Raw genomic sequence first — 18,858 nt, forward strand, 5'->3', positions numbered from 1 at the left:
ATTTAAAAAATGTTGCCGATTTTTACAATTATTAGTTTTCAAAATTTTGCCGATTGTTACAATTTTTTCAATTTCCAAAATATAAATATTTTCACATTTTTTTTCAATTTTCAAAATTTTGCCGATTTCATAATTTTTTAATTTGCAAAATTTGCCGATTTTTATATTTTTTCCCCTTTCCGAAATTTTGCCGATTTTTACTTTTTTTTTATTTGCAAAATTTTGCCAATGTTTAAAATTTTTTCCATTTGTAAAATTTTGGCGACCTTTAAGATTTTTCCAATTTCCAAAAAGTTGCTGATTTTTACATTGTTAAGATTTTGCCTATTTCACAATTTTCCAAAATCCAAAATTTTGCAGATTTTTACAATTTTTTCATTTTTAAAGTTTTGTCCATTCTTACAATTTTTTCCATTTCCAAAATTTTGCCAATTTGAATTTTGTTTTTCAATTTCCAAAAATTTGTCGAGTTTTATATGTTTTTCAATTTCCAAAATTTTGCCGACTTTTGCATTTGTTTTCCATTTCCAACATTTTTTCGATTTTTCATTTTTTTCCATTTCCAAAACTTTGCTGATTTTGTACCATATGTCTTGACACTGTATATATTAACAGTGGAGATTCGATTAGTGGGCATAGTACATCTCCCTCCTTTTTAGAAATAACCTAACTTAGTGAAGTTATTTTCTTCAGTATTTAGTATTTTAACTATTTTATTTTTGATTATATATATTTTTTAATGATATTTTGAAATGTGTTAAAATATACATACATGTAATTAATTAAATGAAAAAGGATTTTTTTTTAAGTTTTGGTATTATTTTGTTCGAAAATGTTTTTTTTTTATCAAATCAAAGTATTCAATTCAAGTATTATACATTTTTAACCTATTTTTATGTATCTTTTCTTTTTTATTATTATTATTATTATTCGTATCTCTAATTATTATATTATCCTTATCTTCTACCTTTTCTACCATGTAGAAGCCTAAATATGTTTGATTTAACTTATGTATGTCCTGTTTCTTTTTTGAGTAGAACTGTATCTCCTACTGATATATTTATGTTTATAACATTCCTATCGTACAGCTCCTTTCTCTTTTTCTTATTTTCGTCTAACATAATGCTAGCTCATTTGTATGCTATTTCTAATCTATATTTACTCTCCTTAGCATAGTCATCTATGTTATATATATGATCTATATTACCTATGTTATTAAAGTATTTTGGTAGGTTGCTAATCTTACCAAATACTAACTTATATGGACAATAATTATGTGCCATAGAGGTCGTGGGGAAATAGTAAACGAAATATTGAATCCATACGTCCCAATCCGTTTTATCAACTGATATATATGAAAGTATGTATTCATTAAAAGTTCTGTTACTTCTTTCGACTGTTCCAACTGTTTGGAGGTGGTGTGCAGTAGATGTTATGTTATTGATTTTTAGATATTTGCACAAGTCACTAATTATAGAATTTTTATATTCTGTTCCAATGTTCGTAATGAACGTCTTCATTGGACCGTACTTCAGAATAAAATTCTCAAATATTGCCTTTGCTTCTGTATTAGCGTTTTTGTTTGGAATTTTAATCGCGAATCGTATTAAGTCAAGTCGCAAATGAATGTGACAGCGTATTCGTTACCATTTTCAGACATGGGTAATGGACCAATAGTGTCTACTATAACCCTGTCGAAGGCATGTTCACGTGTGTCTGTAATTGTCAAAGGAGTTTTTATATTTTTTGTATGTACTCGGTTATATTTTTAGTCATACCTTTCCCGTAATTATATCGTTTGACCTTGGCCAAAGTTTTTGATATGCCAGTATGACCTCCTTGAATTGGATGGACATGAAATGTAGATGTTGATGCGAGCGCATTGTAGGTGAGTGGCACACTCTCCGCTCCGCCGACATGCGCTCAAGCGTAAGAAAGCACTCAAGATCCAGTGCTCTCAACTTCTCTCTCTCCCACAACTCTCCACCACAGAGCCGAGCTTTGCAAGGGTTCGGCGCTAGATCAGCGAAATAACGTCGGTCACCCCCAAGAACCTCAACTCTGTGCGTTTTATTGTAATAACCCAAATGTTTAAATATATGTATGTATAGAAAAGAAAACGAAAGTGTTTTTAATTCTTCATACGGGAAAAGGGAAAACTTGGAATTATCTGCGCCACCACAACAGTAGACACAATAGCTTATATCTCTTTAACATTTGTTAATTGTATTCAATATTTTATTGCCCATAATTTTAAAATTTTCTATTCAAACTTGTACAAATATATTTTCTCACGGTGCCATTTTCGATTGGGTTATCTTTAATATACCGGCTTCTTTTTCAAGCCTTGAGAATAGTTGACCTAAGTTAATATATCCATTTGTATATAAATCATCAATATCAATTCTTGCTATAATTTTCTTACCATGTTTAAAGAAACATAGCATATCTTTTATATGCAAGGTCACTACTTTGCATACTTCGTCATTGTTTATGACTTCATATACGTTGAGCTGAAAAGCTTTTTCTGTAGATTGCGATGACAATTCTACTTTTTATACCCGCTTACCCATAGGGTAGAAGGGTATTATAACTTTGTAACATATATTATATATATATAATATATATTCTTGATCAGCGTCAACAGCCGAGACGATCTAGCCATGTCCGTCTGTGTGTCTGTCCGTATGAACACCTAGATCTCAGAGACTACGAGAGATAGAGCTATAATTTTTTTTCGACAGCATTTGTTATGTTTGCACGCAGATCAAGTTTGTTTCAAATTTTTGCCACGACCACTTCCGCCCCCGCAAATCAAAAAAATCGAATAACAAGCCTAATTTTAAAGCTAGAGTTGCGAATTGCGAGTTGTATATACAATAATTACTATGGTAGTTATGATTCCTGAAAATTTGGCTGCGATCCGATAAAAATTGTCGAAGTTATTAAAGAAAAACTTTTGTATGGGCAAAAACGCCTACTTACTAGGGGTCTTAGTTGCTTTGGCTGACAATCTGGTATATTGAGCCGTCTATGGTATATTTTGAATGCGGTACTATATCGATATACCACATATACCATTTGGTATATTTTTAGTATTATTTTTGGTATATTTTGAAAATGATACCGCAATATTTTGCCTTTATTAAAAATGGGTAGCGGGTATCTCACAGTCGAGTGTGCTCTTCTTCTTACTTGTTGTAATTGGACTTGAATTTCTTCTTTCTAAGAAGGATTTCTATAATCTTTTTTGTAAACTGGTTCCCCATCCTTCAATCTTAGCTTTTGTTTGTAGAAATTATTTGTAGTTATTGATTCGGTTTCGAGTCCGAATATATCACTGTACTGGGTGTATAAATCAGTTAAATGTTGCTTGAGCTACGGTGGAAAATTTTTGGCTAGTAGAGATAAGAGCGTTTTTTCTCAACATTCTGGATTGTTTTGAACTATGTCATAGTTCGAAAGTGATTCATATGATAAACTATGTATTCAGTAATCGGACAAATGCATTTTTGGTTGTTGCGACTATGTTTTCAATATAAATTCCATGTTGAATTTCCTGATTAGGTATTAGTATACTTTCTTCATCTGATGATAGATGAATCTTTCGAACCACTTGAGATCTTGCTGGTAGAATTATGGAATTATTACCAGAATTTTATGTTATTGGAACATAAATTGGGAAATTCAAATTATTTGGTCTTAAGATAAACCAATCTTCATTATGATTGAAGTCTAGTTGACAATTGAACTTCTTTATGAAATCAATGCCTATTAGTCCATTATCTGTCTGTATATCGAAGGAAATTAAGCCTTTAGATTGAATTAGTTCTTGGTCTATGAATGTATATTTTATTGTCTTTCTGATTATCATGAAAGATATCAGAGTTTTCTTCTAAAATGGATATATCTGCACCAGTGTCAATTGGTTTCTACATTTGTAACGTTTACAAATATATTAAGACTAACATTGATTGTGTGATCATTGTGGTTTACTGAGTATCTGAAGGTTGTTGAGAGTATCCCGAATTATTCTGGGCAACCCTAACATTGTTATTGTTGCGGCCTCGTTTCGAGTTGCCACGGCCTCTTGAGTTTCCTCTATATTAGCCTCGTCCATTATTGTAGTGGGTAGTACCCACTGGGTACTATTGTTGTTGTAATTATTATTACGACGATAGTTACCTCTATAACTTCCACGTCCGCGGTTTCCGCCACGCTGTGAATAATTTTTGTAATGCAGGTCAGTGTTTGAATGTCCGGTTTCTTCAGTGCAACTGTTCACAAATTTTGATACAGCGTCATTCATAGTTTTGAAGGTTCCAGCTTGCATAATAAGTTTTACCTTATCTATTGTGCAATTTTTAGTCATTGCTTTGACTGCTTGCTGTGTGGAATAAGTTCTGGCTAACTCTAGTGGTAAGCCGTCTGTTATGTACGCACCTTCTAAAGCTTTTGTCATATGCTCAATCTCTTGTGTAAATTAACAAATCGTTGACTTTGATTTATTAAAAAAAAGCGATTTGCTTTATTGTGTTGCAAAAATGGAACTAACTTAAATCAATTCTAATTCTTATAATGAAACCTCGCTGCCGCTACCGCTGCTGCCGTCGCTGCTGACGATCCCGCGTTGGCGCTGGTTGCGCAAGTGTCCCACGATGGATATTGTGCTGACACAGGGCATGTGCCACTCGCTGCTGCTTGCGATCCCGCGTTGCGCAAGTGTCCCACGATCGATGTGCTGACCCAGGGCATGTGGCGGATGTTCTACCCAGGGCATGTGGCGGATGTTCTGCAGACTTTGCAGAGCTTGCAGAATTGGCTGAGTGCATTTCAGGTGTCGATGCACTTAGCCACCTTCTGGTGTGTCAACATTGTTGTTAACTCCTCCCCCTTTAAGCGCGGACGTCCTCGGACGCAATGTAGAAGCGTTTTCGCATTCCATTGCTTGGAGCTTCGACTTCCTGTGCTTGTGTGGCCTTCTGTAATTCTGGAGCGGATTTCAACTTCCATATCCATATGGCCATTATGATGAATGTTATCACTAAGACACCAAAAAGTCCGAAGCTGATAGAGTTTGCCTTAAAGCTCTCACTTCTTAGCGTATCCAGTTTCCGAGTGTTATTGATGTTGATTTCTTTCAGCATTTGTAGCGAAAGAACCTCTTCTGTTAACGTCTTTTCGGCCATTAATTGGAAAAGTGGGGGGGTTGCTTCTGCGTATTTTGCTTCTATTGACTCGTACTTGTCTTCGTTGATGTAGACTGTAGAGTTTTGGAACTGTATTAGATAAGTTCCTTCTAGCTCCATTTCTTCCTTGTCGATTTTAATGTTGCCTTTGAAGCTGTTGAGAAGGATGGTGCCGGTCACTATCTCCTGATGATTTGGGATGTGTTGATTGTTGATGGCTTTGCAGTGTGGTTTTCTATTTTGAAGTAGCGGTGCTATGCAGGAGTCGTTACTAAGATTAATAACATTATTTTTATTACAAATTGTCTTATCACTAAATGTTTCACATTCTTGTATTATAGCGTAAATAGTTTTGTTACAAATTATTATGTTTTCATATTTTATGTCATTTATTACATTGTCTTGCTTAACTGCTTTAATTATCATAGAGTTACATGGTTGTGTTCCTACTAGTGGTATGTTTACCATATAGAGCATACTATTGCCGTTTGTTGTTATCTTTATTTTAGCAAATTCGAGTAATTCTTCTATATTGATAAACATTCCTTCTTCATTACTTAATATTTCTTCTATTTTATTTACTTCAATTTCTGATAATATAATTGAGTTTACAGTGTTGGTTTTAGCCCAGCTTATTGCATTTACTAGATTGTTTAAGTCATTTTTAGAAGTTGAAGTTTGTATTTTAAAATTGATACAAAATTTTCTTTTAATATCATTAGTGTCTATAGTGTGTTTTAATATTGCGTTTGTTACGCGACTCATTTCATTTATTCCTGCAGTTAATTTTTTATTGATTATTACCTGTCTATTGTTATTTTCTAGTTGTTCGTTCAATTTTGCTATTAGAATTTCATGATCACTTCTGTCCGGTGTACCGGCCAGCCATTTCCATGCTGTTCCTAAAGCATCTATGGATCTAATTTTTCGTTTGTTCGGTCTTAACCTACGTAACTCGTTTTTAATTATATTTAGTTCATATTCTAAGTATGGATATAATTGATGAGAGTAGCTAACGTTCTTTAATGACTCTTCTAGTTTTGAGGTCATTTCTTCGTATTCTTTTATGTCGAAAACATGGATTATTTTAAATGTACTCTCCTGGATTGCGGCGATTCCTGTTTTAATCGGGATTAGCTGTGAGTGTGAGTAATCTAATACGGTTGCCAATCCGTAGCATAATGGCAGAAAAAACCTGTGGACAAAATTACGTTTTTATATTATTTTTATGAACAATTCTTCCTGATTGAGTTTTCACTGTTGTATTGTTGTCTTTAGCTACGATTTCTTTTCGATATCTAGGGTTATTTTGGACCCTAGTCTCTTGTCAATTTTAATAAAAATGGTTTCGCCTTTTTCATATTTTCTTATGGGGTTTCTTTTCTGGTTGTGATAAGAGATATCCTCTTCTTGTTTTTTGCTGATGTTATTACTAATCTGATTTCTTAAGCGTTCGAGTTCTATTGGATTTGAATTAAATTGATTGCCAAAAAATATTTCTATAGGTTTCTTTTTCGTTGTTGAGTGGATTGAGTGGTTATATTCTTTTACTGTTTTAAAAATCAAGTCCTCAAAAGTGGCTGTCGACTCGTCTCGTTTAAGACACCTCAAGATTTCGGTCATAGTTGAATGAAATCTTTCTATTTGACCGTTACTTGTGGAAGCATACGGTGGGGTCGTGAAGACTTCTACTTTAAGTTGTTCTTTTAATAAGAACTTGATTGACGCTGCGTTTAGAGCCTTTTCGTTGTCCATGACGACTAACTTTGGCATGCCAAATGCCATCATTACCTCCCGTAGGGGCGTTTTTAAATCTTCGGCGGCTCTTGATTTTACTATTTTTATCTGAGCGTATTTTGAAAATTTATCTATGGCAGTAAGTACTAAAGTTTTCTGTGTGGTGTATAGATCTATATGGATAATTTCTCCAGGGTAAGTAGGTATTGGAGTTGGTTGGATTTCCCCATGTTGAGGATGCCTATCATACTTAGAAAGTTTGCAAGTTTCGCACTGCTTGGCAATAGCCGTTACTTTCTTTGTTAAACCTGGGAAAAAAAATTTGCTGAGAATTTGGATTTTGTTTTCGATTGGATTTCTATGAGCTCGAACATGCTCTTTGACGATTATCTCGTTCTGGTCAGATTCTATAGGAATATCCTCTACTTGGGTTTGTGTGTATCTTACTTTATAACTACTGAAATGAAAAGGGTAAATATTTTGAATTTTTCCCATTATTCTTTCAGAAGTAAGCAAACCGTTTACAATCTTTGGGTCAAGTCTTTCTTTTAAGATTTTTATCAGGTCTTCTTCAGAGTACTCTCTTTTCTTTATTGTATGTCGATGATACTGTGGAAATGGTAATTCAAATTCGTAAGATTCCTTATCTGCAGTCAGTAATAATAATTGGTTTTTAAATACGTTAATTGGAATGTTTGCACAAGGTATAAGATTGTGCGATGAACTCTCGTCGCTATGAATGGTAGCTGTGGTGCTATTTATCTGAGCACCTGGAGGATTTCTAGATAGGCATCTGCCACTACATTGGAGGTTCCTGGTTTGTATCTGAGTTCGTGATTGTACTCTTCAAGGTAGCTTTTCCACCTTTTGAGTTTACCATTATGATTTTTGTTGCTTAATGCAAAAGTTAATGGTTGATGATCAGTGAATATAATAACTTTAGAAGTACCGTAGACTTTGAAGAGCCCATACTATGGCCAACATTTCTTTTTCATTCGTGGCATAGTTTTCTTCCGTGCAATTTAGTGTACGCGAAATAAAAGTGATCGGTCTGCCATTCTGCTCTAGTACTGCGCCTATTGCGTAATTTGAAGCATCTGTTGTTAGCTGAAATTCTTTTGTGAAATCTGGGTATGCAAGAATCACATCTTGCGAAACTAAAGTATTCTTAATTTTTCAAATGCATTTTACAATTCTGGTCAACAACTATGTTTACTTTATGAGAGATATTTTTTGAAGAACGACCATTAACTCCTCTGAGTAGGGTTGTGAGTGGCTTTGCTAATTTGTCATAGTCACGAATAAAGCGTCTGTAATAACTTGATAGCCCTAGAAAGGATCTCAAATCCTTTAAGGTCTTTGGTACCGGAAAATTATTAATAGCCTTAACTTTTTCTTTGTTTGTTTTTACCCCATTATTAGAAATAGTGAAGCCGAGGAAATCAACTTCATTTCTAAAGAATTCACACTTATCGATTTGTACCTTGATATTTGCTTTGGCTAAAGTGGAGAATACTTTATCGAGATCTTGGGTGTGTTCATCTTCAGATTTGCTAAAATTATGATATCGTCGATATAGACATAGCATCTTGTTCCGATATGTTCTCGTAAGATGTCATCGAGAGCTCTTTGGAAAATAGATGGGGAGTTCTTTAAGCCAAACGGTAGTCTGGTGAATTCGAACTTTCCACCGTTTACTGAAAACGCTGTCTTCTCTATATCTTTTGAATTAAGCGGGATCTGGTGAAAACCGCTTTTCAGATCGAGCACTGTGAAATATTTATTTCTACCTAATTGAGCGATGATCTCGCCAATCTCTGGAATTGGGTATCGATCTGATATTGTTATAGCATTAAGTTTTCTATAATCTATAACAAGTCTATATTTCTTTTCACCAGATGAATCTGCTTTTTTCGGTACTATCCATACTGGGGCATTATAAGGTGACCGTGAAGGTCTTATTATGCCATCATCGAGCAACTGATTGATTTGTTTCTCGACTTCTGGTCTTAGAGAGGCTGGGTATGGATAATGTCTGCTATGAGCTGGTAGATCTGTGTTTGTTCTGATTTGTCCTTGTACCGCAGTGGTATACGTTAATTTTTCGTCAGGTTCCGAAAATAGTTCAGTATGTTTTTAACTATTTGATTGAGTATGTCTTTTGACATACTGTCATGTGTTCTGTTCGGATTTTAATATGATTTACTGTCTGGGTTGCCAATTGCTTTATCTTTACTTTATAATTACCTTTTATAGCCAGGATATCATTCTTTACGTCAATCACCGCATCGAGTTTTTTTAGTGTATCATTACCCAAGATACCATGGAATGTTTTAAGAGTGGGTAATAAGAAGAATTTAATTGGGTGATCAGGACAATTGAATAGACTAATGTGAGTGTGGTGGGTAATCTTAGTTTGCCCTCCAACGGAATTTGCAAAAAATGGCTTTTCGTTAAGTTTCGGATTCTGTATTAGATTTGTCTGAATATAGTTTTGGTTAGAACCGGTGTCAATTAAAAATTTGAAAATTTTCCCGTCCCTCGTAGCACAATTGAAGTAAGGCAACGAAGAACTGTTCAATCTAAAAAATGGATATCGGAAGTATCGACTGTCTCTAAAACGTGGCCCTCATTGGTCTCATCGTCCTCTTCATATGAATTGGTTAATCCATTTTGTTCCCAAGCTTCGTAGTAGTCTTGTTCGGATGTCTCCTCAGGATAAGGAGACGGATACTCATTATCCGATACTTGAGAGGCTGGTTTGCTTGTGAAAGCGGCGGCGGTCTTTTTCCCGCGAAGTTATTATTCGGACGATTCATATAATTTATCCTATTTGACCTAATGGATGGATCTACGTCCATTGGTACTGGCTTAGGCTCTGGCTTTGGTCCAGTTGGACGAGGAGGTGGAATCGGATTGGTGACTTGAAGCGGGCGCTGTGTCTGATAAGGCCCTTGTCCCATTTGAGGTTGTTGCCTATATGTCTGGTATAAATGTGGTGGAGTAGGGTTACTCATGGTGGTTTTACCACTTGGATGGTAATAAAGTCTAGGGTCGAAGCTCTTCCAATTGTTTTGATTGTTATTGGATATTTTGTGGCTAGTTGGTAAAGATTGTCTTGGTGGTAGACCCGGTGGTGTTTGTCTAGATCTAGGTGCGAACATATTTCTATGCTCTTGGTTTTCGAGTAAAGTACAGAGATGTAAGGCATGGCTTAGATCTCTTGGTTCCTTAATACCAAGATGTCTTGGTAAATCTCCATTGAGACCTCTCACAAAAATGTCTAGAGCTTTTCCGCGATACACGCTTGTTAATGCTCTTATTGCTTCCGGAGATTCCTCCGTTGCTCCGATCTGGTTCAAGATCAGTGACAGATTGTGATAAATTGCCTGGTAAAATTCATGAATGGTCAAATATCCCTGCTTCAATGACATTTGATACTCAAGGGTCTTCAAGTCTCTTTTGTCTGCATAATGTGCTGAAAGGCATTTCGAAATTGCCTTCCAGTTTAGTGGGGTGTTATAAGATTCAAGGACAGTTTCGGCTTCGCCAACTACCTTGGTTCGGATGGCAAGAGTAACCAGATAAAATCTGTGTGAATTTTCTTGCCCCTCGAACATGCCTACTATTCGATCAACATTCTTTTTCCAAGAGTTGAACGTGGCTCTATCTCCTGAAAATTCCTTAATCAATTTACAAACATCTGGGACTTTGTCTTGGTCATGGCCTGCAACAGGACTCACATAAGGTATGTCACTAAAGTGATCATGGCCATGAGCTGTTGACTCTGATGGGAGTGTTTCTTTGATCAGTGCGAGTATAACTTCTCTTAATTCTGGACTAGTTACCGGAGTGCTGGTGGCGGTTGGTTCGTTCTTTCCTGATCGGGAACAACCGGCTAAATCGAGGTTATTCATGGCTGTTGTTAAAGAATCAGGCATTGTCTATTGGATAAGGTTTTTCAATTCGGACAATGCAAAACACTGGTTGATTTTAAGCGGACCACTTTTTTAGAGATTATTTTGTGTTTTAATTTGAAATTTGAACGGCAAAATTTTAAGAGATATAGAAACTTTTTTTTTAAAAACTCTTTAATATTTCTTATAAATTTTTTCTGAATTCGTTTTCTTTTTTGTTTTTTTTAAAACCAGTAGCTGGTTTGTTCCTTCTATCCTAGAGGGTCCCTTAGGAATCGTAGGATTGGAATAAGTTATACTGCGTTTGCAGTGTTTTATTTTTCTGTTATATTTTACTTTTTTTCATATAAATTGGCTTAGATTTCTATGTTTGTGTGATTTTTGTTGGGCTTTAATTGCTTAAATTCTACGCTTACAAGATAAGATACATCCGGCGAATCTATCCCACGCTGGTCCTTCGGATGGCTCCTTTTCCTCCTATTGCTGTGCGGCGGCGCGGCGGTGTAACGGCTACTGGGGATCCTTAGTGACACTTTGAATTGCGCGGTTGTCTGCGAACGGATACTACAGACTTTGTCGGCGGTTACTTTTGACCAAGCGAAATCGTACAGTTCAATCGCGAGGAATAGATTTTATTCCTTATACATCGCACTCACGTCGTGGCTTTTATAAAGACACTTATAGCGAGTTACACTGTGTGGCTACTTAAGGCACTGGTACGCGACGCGAAAGTCTTCTGTTTTTAATTTCACTTGGTCCCTGCTCGGGCGCCAATTAACAAATCGTTGACTTTGATTTATTAAAAAGCGATTTGCTTTATTGTGTTGCAAAAATGGAACTAACTTAAATCAATTCTAATTCTTATAATGAAACCTCGCTGCCGCTACCGCTGCTGCCGTCGCTGCTGACGATCCCGCGTTGGCGCTGGTTGCGCAAGTGTCCCACGATGGATATTGTGCTGACACAGGGCATGTGCCACTCGCTGCTGCTTGCGATCCCGCGTTGCGCAAGTGTCCCACGATCGATGTGCTGACCCAGGGCATGTGGCGGATGTTCTACCCAGGGCATGTGGCGGATGTTCTGCAGACTTTGCAGAGCTTGCAGAATTGGCTGAGTGCATTTCAGGTGTCGATGCACTTAGCCACCTTCTGGTGTGTCAACATTGTTGTTAACTTGTATACTGGTTGGCAGTTTTATTGCGTTGCTGTAGGTTCATCAGTTTTGCTGACAATATCGCCTTTGACATTGCTTTTAAGCCTCTTTAAACCTGGAAATGACCTCAGTTACAGTTGTTTCATTTCCGATTATATTTCTGGCGACACCTTTTAGCTTTGTTTTTATTATTCAAACTGCTAATTGTTCGTGTTCACCCTCAATTGATTCTATTATTTATAGTACATCTATAAGTTGTTAAGTTTTCAGCTTTACCATCGAAAACTGGTATTTACGTTCCACTACACTTTAATTTGTATCGGAATCCGAATTGTCTACGTGAGACATTAGAATGGCTGGAATAGTTAGACTTGCCAAGTCTTCGTCCTGAACTTGAATGTTCCGATTAGCTTGTTCTTCGCCGAGTTCAAATTTTACTGGCGTGTTTAGAATAGAGGGCACAGTTAAGCTAAGATGATGCTTTTCTTTTATGTTTTGAAGATTATTTCTTAATCTTAGCAGTAGTCTTGACGTTTCTGACCAATCTTCATTGGTTAATACGTCTTTATGCTCATATATTATTAGTCTGGCGTCATTAAAGCAATCGACTAATGTTAAAGCATGTCTATCGACTGTGTCCCTATATGTTTGTCTATTCTGTGTTAAGCATTTATAAGCTTTTTCGAATTTAATTTTTATATTTAGGATTCGCTCAGATTGTTCTGGCCATTCCATACTATGAACAAGCATGTGATTTTATGTTTTGAGTTTTAGTATTTGAATACTTTGTAGTTAATTTCCTCTAAATTTTCATTGAATACCAGCATAATTTCTATGGCGAGAAGTTTAGATCGTATGTTCTCATATATATCCTTTCGATATTGCATACATATGTACTTATTTAAGACTTTTTTAAATTGTTCTTAGTGAATGTTCTCATTATATACGATTTGTGATATATATATATATATATTTTTTATTTGTTCTTCCCTTTCTTCTTTATCATACGTTTACTTAATCACTATGTGGTGCAAATTGTTTTTACTGCCTTCTTTTAACTTCTTTTAATGTATACTAAGCCCATATGAATATTTATTTTTAACTCTTAAATGATAAAGCCCTGGGCCATTTTGAGGTATTATGTTATATTTGATTCTCTGACTGCATCTATTTTGTTTATCATTCGTTTTGCTAGTCAGAGTATCATTTTCATTAGTGTACAAGTTGAAAAAGAAATTTTGTGTATACGTTCTACTCAATTGAAAACTTTCATTTGTATATATATTTCATGTTTTTATTTTTATTTAGGTTTTTCATTTATTTTCCTTTTCTTTCATACATGTATATTTATATTCATACATGTTTTTATTTATTTATTTCTTTCATGCAAACATTTTTTTTTTATTATTTTACTTTAAAATTTGCCTTTTTATACCCGCTACCCATAGGGTGGAAGGGTATTATAACTTTGTGCCGGCAGGAAATGTATGTAACAGGTAAAAGGAGGCATCTCCGACCCTATAAAGTATACTACAAACTTTTTTTTTTTTTTTTAATCGTATTTTAATCGTATTATTAAAAAAATATTTTGTATGAGCAAAACCGCCTGCTATATATGTATGCGTATACGTATATACATGCTCGTCTATATTAGCATCTGTATGCACAGTGGGTCCATAAGCAATGCGATAGCTCAGGTGGTAGAATGCAAGCCGCGCATGTTGTGGTGCCCGGGTTCGAACCCGCTCGAAGTACAAACTTTTTTTTTTTTAAGCACCCGGTCGGTGGTGCTTGAGTTCAAATCCCGATCGAAAATACATGCATATTTATTTTTAATATTTTGAGATTATTACCGTAATATTTTGCTTTTATTCAAAATGGGTAGCGGGTATTTCACAGTCGAGCACTCTCGACTGTAGCTTTCTTACTTGTTTTTAATTTAAATTTTACCCAGGTTAATGCATCTGTTGGCACCGGATCCGTGCCTTGGTTGGTGTGCCGTTGCTCGTACTTCGAGCAATCCACTACTCGAAAACAACAACTTGTAGTGGATCAAAATTTGCTGAAATCTTTATTATTTTCATTATATTTCGTACATTTTATTATAATTTCATATTTTTACTTACATTCGTGCTCTGCGCACACCTTCAAATCCCTATTTTATTGTTAACAATTATTTGCCTCTGCTTGGGCTCAAATACAAATTCAAAGTAAATCACGCTGCCGAAATTTGCAGCTGCATTGCTACTTCTAGCGAACGTAACGGTGAAATTCCAATGCGCAAAAGAGAATCACCGATTACAAATGCCCAGTAGGAAATGCGCTGGCAAAGCCCCAGTAGAAAATTTAGTTCGCCTGCCAACATTCCCCACCCCGTAATTCACTAGCATTCGCGTTGTGTATTACCAATTTTCAAATCTAATTTGGCTAGCTTTACGGCGCGGCGAGTCACAATACCTTCTGGAGTGCGCACTACGGCACTCCGTACCTGACCGTCTCTCGATCGGTGAACATCTACCACAACTCCTTTGGGCCAGCTGTTTCGTTTGCCATTCTCATCTGCGATAACAACAATGTCATTCACGGCGATCGAATCTGGCGGCGGTTGGAACCATTTGGTACGGCGCGTAAGCGTTGGCAGATATTCTCGAATCCATCTTTTCCAGAACTGATCGGCTAACTGGCTCGAAATTCTGAATCCTTTGGCAAGCTTGTCACCGTTATGGATTTCGCTGTCTCGTTCACGAATTCCACTAGAGTGGCCCAAGAGGAAATGATTCGGTGTAAGCGCTTCTGAGTCTGCCGAATCCAGTGGTACATATGTACATATGTGCGGCAAGATCTCCGTTAGAATGGACTTTGTTGAGCTTACCAATCTTTCCCATGCACCGCCCATGTGCGGTGAGCCTGGCGGAATGAACATGAACTCCATTTCTGGGTATTTGGTCTCCACATCCCTGGTCAATATACGCTCCACTTCATCTTTTAACACTCTATTCGCACCTCGGAAGTTAGTTCCATTATCGAACATCATTCGTCGCGTGCAACCACGTCTCGCTATAAATGCCTTTAGAATACAAAGAAAAGAGTCGGTTGACAGTGACGTTGCGATATCCAGGTGTACGGCACGAATTGTGAGGCATGTGAACAGAACACCCCAGCGCTTCTCGTGCCGTCGTCCAACGATGATGTCGATGGGCCCAAAGTAATCCACTCCTGTATAGGTGAACGGCGCCATGTGGTGCGCCAAACGCTCGCGCGGTAGACTTCCCATTTCTGGAGGCCTAGGACGCGCGCGCCTCATCCATGCTGGATGAGTTTGAGAAACCTCTCTCACCAAGGCTCTCAGACCAAATATCAGGAACTTTTGCCGTAGTTCATTGACCACGATCTCGTCGTACAGATGATGGTACCGGCGATGACACGACTCAACCAGCAGAAATGTAAATCGATGTCTTCTTGGTAGGATTATGGGTCGCTTTAGGTTTACTTCGACTCCTATTAGGTCGATTCTTCCCTTGACGAGCAGTATGCTCACTACGTCCAAGTACGGAGAGCATTTGAATAGCTTGCTCTTCCGATCCATAATACTGCTTCCCGTTTTCAAGCATTTCATCTCGCTGAAATACTCGGTTTCCTGGCACACTCGTATTAGAATGATATCCATCTCGATTGGCCGCTCAAGTAATAATAACTTCCTTAATTCCGATCCCATGCTCTTCTTGACAATAGATCGCAAGAAATCCAATACTCGCAACTGTGCGGCTCTTAATCTCTCCAGTTTGCTGAATCTTTCTGGGTCTGGTGAGATACAGCTCAAAGGTGACATGGCTTCCAATTGCTCTTCGACGTGTTGCAGAATAGTATGGCTATGTTGGCTCGCATGAATGTTCATCTGCGGCCACTGAGAGTCATCCGAATATAGAAATTGAGGCCCTCTGAACCACCTATTCGCTTCGTTAATGACAGGCGTTCTTGTCCATTTGGTACCATCGTCGACCACATTTTGCGCTGACGGGACCCATCTCCAGTTACTCACATCTGATCCTTCTAAGATTTCGCCAATGCGGAGTGCAACAAATTGGTGAAATTTACGAACATCCGAACGTATCCAGTATAGAACATCTCTAGAGTCTGTCCAGAACACTTTCTTGTCAACGTGTACTGACATTTCAGACTCGATACATCTGGCCAACCTCAGTCCCAAAACAGCAGCCATGAGTTCCATGCGAGGGATCGAAATTGGTTTCAATGGAGCAACCCTTGTTTTTGACGCTACAAGGCTGCAATGAACTTGATCGTCTACTTCAGCACGGATGTATACGACTGCAGCGTATGCATTAACACTTGCGTCTACAAATGTATGCATTTCCAGACATCTAGCTGCACTAACTCCTTTCAAACATCGGGCTATACGCAGATTGTTTAACGTTGGCACCAAATCCAACCAATGACGCCAGTCTGCCTCGTCTTCTTCTTTAAGCGGCTCATCCCATCCGACTCCACTCCTTCATATATTTTGCAGAATGATTTTTGCGCGTATGTTGAAAAATCCAACAATTCCAAGGGGGTCGAATATGGTCATAATCATGCTCAGGACGCGGCGTTTAGTTGGCCGACCATCCAGAGCCTTTGCGATCGTATCTGGCTTCACCATAAACGTTAGACAATCTTCTCCAGGTGGCCACCACATGCCCAGAACTTTTTCCGTACCAACGTCTGGGTAACAAATTGGCTTGTCCAACATGTCATATCTATTCTCAAGAGCACAGACCACTGTTTGAGAATTGGATGTCCAATATCGCATGTCAAATCCTCCATCAGCATGAATTAGTTTTACAGCCTGGGCCAGCTTTGTCATCTCAGCTACTGAGTCCACAGACTGAAGCCAGTCATCGACGATGTTGCCGCAAATGGCTTTACGGCCTCGGGATATTCAGCTATGTCATCGTCAAAACGTAACTCGCCAAGGATTCGTGCTCGTACGTTGGAATAGGGATGTATAGGCAACGTACAGAGGTGACTCCGAGACTCAATAATTGCAGGTCGAGATCTGTTCGCAAGCCATTCCATACTCGTCTGATCGTGATGTCCAACGATTGCGAATTGTTTTCAACCTTAGAAACATCGCCTGTCCATTTCAGGCACAATTGAGTTGCCGGTCCTTCTAGCTCGAGCTCGTCAAACAAGGATCTTTCAATTAAAGAACAAGCAGCTCCTTCATCGGCCAAAGCAAATGTTTTCACAGATTTGGATTTGCCGTGGATCGTTATCGGGATATAGCGAAAGAGAGGGCTACTCGCCGTCTTTCCATGAAACATGATTGAAGACTCCTCCTTGTTGGCAGATCGAGGCACTGTTTGCCCAGTCAGCTTTCTGCCATCATTGCCTGCGGCGGTATGCAGTAGTACGTGGTGAATTGATTTGCATCCATCGACGCCACAGGTTTCTTTAGCTTTGCAGTTTCGTACGAGATGCCGCCAGAAACAACAGAAACATAGCCGTTTCGATTTCACAAACTCCCAGCGCTGTTTAACGTTCAATGCTCGAAAGTCGACACATTCCGACAGTCGGTGCGTGCCTCCACATTTTGGGCATGTAGTCTTCTCTGATTCTCCATGATGCTGTCGCTGTTGAGTCTCATTGTTGTCGCTAACACTGTGCACAAACAACCTTTCTTTTGAAGCTTTGGCTGAGGTCGTTCGTCCGACATCATACGGAGTTACCATACTGGCACACATTGCCACATTGAAAAGCCAATTGTCGAATGTGGCCATGTTGACGCTTTGATTTGCCAATCGGTATCGACCCCAGTCCAACTTCATACTGCTCGGCATCTTTGCGACCAATTCGTTCAACAAGACAGGATCATGCAAAAAGTCATGAAGACCCAATGCAGACATAGTTGCGCAGTAATTTTGGACAGCAAGGGCTAGTCGAATGACGGAGTCCAAATTATCTGCCTTTATCGCTGGCTCATCTCTCAATTTTCCTTGTAACGCGGCGTGTACTATTTCTGGTCGGCCATACAGCATTCTTGATGTTCCAATTGCATACGGCACTGTATCTGGCACCATCAATTTTCCGCGTACCGCTTCCAGTGCCTGGCCCTTAAGACACTTCTGTAAGCGTATAAGATTTTCCTCGTTACTGAATCCACATCTTTCCGTCGACTGCTCATAATTGCTAATGAACAGCAGCCATTCGTCAGGCTTTCCAGTGAAAGTAGGTAGATCTCGGCTGATGACATGTCGTGCACTAATTTGAGCGGCCGTCAAAGGCCCACTCCTAGCCAATGAATTGGCAGCGTGCATGTCATTTGGTTGTTGAAGATTACTGGGCAATCCCATTGATCCCGGCTGTGGCAATCCATTGATTATACCACCCATTGCTGCTGCAGTGTTCGCTTGATATGGCATTGACAATCCTCCACGAGATGAATCCATATGGAGCTTGTTGACCACCGTGCCATATCCCGAACTATCAAAGTACATTTGTGTGTTTGCCGGTTTATGCTGGATAGGAGTTGATGAACTCGACGATGTGCTGATTCCATATGACGAAGATGAGCGGCCTATATTTGCTGCTCCATTGCGCTCAAAACCCGCGACAGCTGCCTGCACATTAACGGCTTCATGTAAACCATTGGCAGGTCCAATTGGATCTTGAGGAGCAGCTCCATCTAATTGCTGACCATCACTCGTCATCTCTTTTCCAGGCACGTGTTCCTCCCGATTTGCCATAGTCGTGGTTGAGGTTATGTCACGACTCCAATTGCAAACTTTCAAAGTGCTCCACACACAATATGTTTATCTCCAAAAAACTGATATTATTCCAGATTCAGACTGATATTCCAAAATAAG

The 18,858-nt window shown here is 38.3% G+C and overlaps 1 protein-coding gene across 1 annotated transcript; it reads right to left on the reverse strand.

Moving 5' to 3' along the window:
- Positions 1–14,378: 14,378 nt before the first annotated feature.
- LOC133835832 (uncharacterized) lies at positions 14,379–15,662 on the reverse strand. The gene has a single exon (XM_062265948.1). The coding sequence runs from the start codon at positions 15,660–15,662 to the stop codon at positions 14,379–14,381; it is 1,284 nt and encodes a 427-aa protein (XP_062121932.1).
- Positions 15,663–18,858: the final 3,196 nt, after the last annotated feature.

The sequence above is a fragment of the Drosophila sulfurigaster genome, chromosome 2R, assembly GCF_023558435.1.
Source record: "Drosophila sulfurigaster albostrigata strain 15112-1811.04 chromosome 2R, ASM2355843v2, whole genome shotgun sequence".
NCBI classification, from domain to species: Eukaryota; Metazoa; Arthropoda; class Insecta; order Diptera; family Drosophilidae; genus Drosophila; species Drosophila sulfurigaster.